General features: G+C 31.2%; 2 protein-coding genes across 2 annotated transcripts; both read right to left on the minus strand.

The window, feature by feature from the left end:
- Positions 1-941: 941 nt before the first annotated feature.
- Positions 942-1,798, minus strand: LOC113381234. Its single transcript, XM_026620198.1, has 4 exons — positions 1,676-1,798; positions 1,336-1,580; positions 1,107-1,267; positions 942-1,036 (listed from the first exon to the last, which is right to left on the minus strand). The coding sequence occupies exons 2-3, from the start codon at positions 1,546-1,548 to the stop codon at positions 1,154-1,156; spliced, it is 327 nt and encodes a 108-aa protein (XP_026475983.1). The 5' UTR covers positions 1,549-1,580; positions 1,676-1,798; the 3' UTR covers positions 942-1,036; positions 1,107-1,153.
- Positions 1,799-2,856: 1,058 nt separating this feature from the next.
- LOC113381233 (histone H1-like) lies at positions 2,857-3,629 on the minus strand. Its single transcript, XM_026620197.1, has 2 exons — positions 3,113-3,629; positions 2,857-2,867 (listed from the first exon to the last, which is right to left on the minus strand). Exons 1-2 carry the CDS (start codon positions 3,627-3,629, stop codon positions 2,857-2,859), a joined length of 528 nt encoding a protein of 175 aa, XP_026475982.1.
- Between the last annotated feature and the right edge of the window lie 587 nt (positions 3,630-4,216).

Consider the following 4,216-nt stretch of genomic DNA (forward strand, 5'->3'; position numbering starts at 1 on the left):
AAGTAACATAATCTTTATCAAATTTTCTAAAAAAAAAAAAAATCTTATTATTGAATTGCATTTAATTAATTTGATAAATCTCATAGAATAATGTTAATTATCACATAAATCAAATTATCAATTAAATTTTATTGATTAAATAATAATAATAAAAATAATATTTCTTTTCACAAATAAATTAAATCTAAAATATGTAATGTAAATGAATTTAAAAAAATAGTCCAATTTATAATATTAATGTTAAGGTTTAGCTAAGTGTTTTGATTTACTAAAATATAAATAAAAATTGATGTCTTTAGTTGTTATATCCATGATGCATCAACTCATAGTTATTAAGATAAAGATTTTAGTTATTAATGTACAAGTTAATTACAACCTGAAATTCGCTAATGTTATGTAATAAGCCGAGGACGGCTTAATTTTCACGATGGAGGTGTTGAGAATTGTGTTCTTTATAATTATAAATATAGTCATAAGTAAATTCATTTGATCGATGTATAATCCCGAGTAACGGTAAATGTTGCGAATATCTTGTACATCTGCAAGACAACCGTTAATAAAAGTTTACATGATAGCTCATGTACCCTCGGCGAGCTATCATAAAACTAGAAATATTGGAAATATTTTAAAAATGTAAAAATATAGGTTAGTTAGTCCTGAACTCTTGAACAAGTAACAACTAAAATATTATAATAAAGCGCTAAATAAATTTTTGTATCTAAATAAATTCTTTGATTTCACACACTTCCAGAAGAGCTACAAATGTTCCAATTCTCGTCGTTATGTATTCCAAATAAACTATAATCTACTCAAGAAGTTATTAAAAATTGGTTACATTTATTCATTAATTAGTAAATTCATTACTAACGTTTTTTCAATATATATATATATATATATATATATATATATATAAAATTAATAATACACATCTCACAAACATACCTTGTATACCATTCACTGGCATGCCTCAGCCAGCTTTTTGTAGCCTCTGAGATGGCAAACTTGGTTTCATTAGGTAAGTTCTTTAGAACAGTTTCTGAAATTATTCATATGTAAGTTTTATACATAATTTACAACATATCATAAACATAGGAACTATAAATTACCATTGATGATATCGCACAGCACAAGCTCGCAATACTTGTGCTTTCCTTTACCCCCTGCCCAGCTGAACTCTCCTAGCCAGGCCATCATCAAATATCAATTTAATCAATTGTACTGTGACAGATTTAGCACATTTTCCACCTGTCCTAGCCAAATACAAAATCTAAAAATAAAGACTAGTTTATAATAAAGCTAACTAATAAACATAAATTTGGGTGAACTTGTGATTACCAGTTGTGTTTTCACATCCTTGTTGTTTCTTAGACTATCCTCCACTTCTCGAAGTTCGTCCATTGAGCACAGAGGAAACTTGTTTAAAATTTCCTTGATTTGGCCCATGTCACTACTCATGACAGCCTTAGGAGACTGGAAGGAATCCATTCTCAACATCATTTCCTTCACTTGCTCCTCAAGGCCCTCCATGGTTAATCGAACTTTAGTCATCTCCCTGATGAAAATTTCCTCGCCAATTGAATCTAGCAGGGTAGAAATGCCAGCATTATAAAATATATATTTGTACTAGTAACATAATATTTCAAATACCATGCAGTATACAAAAAGCTTTACGTACAATTATTATCTCTGTTCCGTCCAATTTGTCTGCAGCTTTTTTTCTGGAGAAGTAATCAATGTCTCCAAATCATTATTCATGTTTTCAATTGGCTGTTCTGCACATATATTTATTCTTGTGCAACTTTCCTGTAGATTTGCAGAATCAGTAATAGCCGTTGCCTGGATATTAGCCTTTACATAGTAATTCACACGCCTTTGAAACTGCCTCTTTGAAATAAATTTAACACTTTTGAATACTTTTTTTTTGGCGCCATATTATATTAGAAGTTTTAAAATACTATATATTTTAGTGTGAACTCAAATTATAACTCTTAGATAGAGAACTAAACTGATAAAAATGTAAATTTATTTTTTTCAAGTATGATATAAATTATTTATTACACACTCAAATATACATTAATTATATAAAACACATGCAATTTCCACTATTATTAATCAAGTTTAGAGCATTTGGATTTTCAATATTATTTATTAATAACACCACATATATATTTAAACAGAACAAATGAAATTTTCACTAATAATACTCAATTACGCAACAACTATAAAAGAATTCGACATATAGCGTCAGTAGCTTAATTGATGACGCCAAGCGACGCGACGGCGAAGAGAAAGGGACAAACATATACGTTTAGAGGTCTCAAGCCGTGCGCGTATGAGATCGACATGTCGTGAACCGTTCGTTATACCTGCTCGAGTCCTTTGGTTTTGAGACGTCCCGTTGCATATTCATAGGATATTCATAGGATATCGCGATATTGGGAGATTGTGAGGACAAGTGGGACATTCCCTGGCATGTCTTGTGCTGTCTGGGAAGGAGCTGAAAATTTAAAAGATCGAAGACTCGAAGAGCGTTGTTGAGTTATGCGCTTACCAACACATTTTGCGATCCATTTTTATATATAATATTTTATAAAACCTAATTTCTAACCCTACTCATAATCCTAATAAAAACATAATTATAACTATAATATTTATTATAAATCTAATAAAAAATATATGTATTAGGAATATAAAAAATCAAATTAATTATAATCTTATCAAAGCATAAAGAAAAAATTATTAAAATAAATCTTATTTTAATTATTTTATTAAATTCATCATTTAAAAAATTTAAACTAAAATAATCAAAAGAATTAAAAAATAACATTCTTCTTAATCGAAAAGAATAGTATACAGTTAACCCAATTCTAAAATAAAATAAAAAAAAAATTAATAAATTAAAATTAATTGTATCAAATGAATAATCATTCCTGAACATATAAATAATAAAGCCTTAAATAAAGTATGTATTAAAAGATGAAATAAAGCGAATTTACGTATATTAAAAGATAATCTTCTTATTATTGCTCGTTGCCTTGGCCGATGAGGCTTTCGTCGACTTACCCTAAATGGTCTTGTTCATAGATAAACACGTATATGGTCTTGTTCTTACCGACTGTCGTCTTAGGTTTCGCCGACGACTTTTTTAATGTGCCCGCTGCGGATGCAGACTTCTTTTTAAGGGACGAAGCAGGTTTGGCGGCGCCCTTCGACTTTGCTGTCTTCGATTTTATTTTTATCGCTGGCTTCTTAGCGGTCCTAGCTTTTCCAGCCGAAACACCGCTTTCGCCGCCCCTCTGTCTAGCGGCAAGTTTATACGAACCCGAAGCACCGTTGCCTCTCGTATGAATGAGTGTTCCCATTTCAACTGCCGACATTAAATACTTTCTGATGTATGTTGATTTTTTCTCGGCGTCGATTTTATAATTGGCCGACATATATTTCTTGATCGCCTGCAGCGACGATCCTCCGCGTTTTTTCAGGCTTGCTATGGCGTCGTTGACCATTACGTATATGGGAGGATAGGGCGCCCTCACTCGCTTTTTCTTCGATGGGACGGCTTCACTCGACGATGCTGTAGCTGGCGCAGCGGTTCCCACCGGCGACGCGGATAAAGCGTTATCTGACATTATAGTAAAACTAGCTGTAAGTGGAATTCTGTCTTAAGGCAATTAGGGCATCGTGCCTTAAGGCAAATTGCTGGAACTTCCCGTACCAAAAATTATTATTTTTTTAAAAACGATTGACATTTTTGAAAAATTTTACTTCGAAAGAAATAGATTTTTGAGAAACTGTAATTTGATAAAAAATTACTTTCTTTTGAAAAAAAAATTTATTTGAAAAAAAAAAAATTTTTTTTTGAGAAAAAAAATTTTTTTTTGGAAACAAAAAAATTTTTGAAAAAGTTTTCTTCATTTTGACATATTTTGGAAATTCTGAACTTTTATTCAAAGCAATCGCACTGCTTGAACTGCATAGAGACAAAATGTCAAAGCTCGCAAGTGCCGCGCCGCCGTCTAACGCATAAGCATTGGTACGGAACCCATAGAAATGTAAAAAAAATATACTTATTGTTGAAATCTCTATAAAAAATATCTGATAATTTGAGGTGCATATGTCAAATGATCATTTTTAACCGCCGAATGGCATTTTTTTTTGCTTTTTTCATTAGATCTCGAAACCGCTAGACCTGCCTTCATGAAATTTGATCAATTCT

This window comes from Ctenocephalides felis, unplaced genomic scaffold (assembly GCF_003426905.1).
Source record: "Ctenocephalides felis isolate EL2017-DRISC unplaced genomic scaffold, ASM342690v1 CF-g0.4_SCAFFOLD_02714, whole genome shotgun sequence".
Classification (NCBI taxonomy): domain Eukaryota; kingdom Metazoa; phylum Arthropoda; class Insecta; order Siphonaptera; family Pulicidae; genus Ctenocephalides; species Ctenocephalides felis.

Coding starts and splice junctions, on each gene's coding strand:
- LOC113381234 (XM_026620198.1), bottom strand. CDS start 1,548: ATGACTAAAGTTCGATTAACCATGGAGGGCCTTGAGGAGCAAGTGAAG. Junction 1,268..1,335: donor AGGATGTGAAAACACAACTG/GTAATCACAAGT, acceptor CTTTATTTTTAG/ATTTTGTATTTGGCTAGGAC.
- LOC113381233 (XM_026620197.1), bottom strand. CDS start 3,629: ATGTCAGATAACGCTTTATCCGCGTCGCCGGTGGGAACCGCTGCGCCA.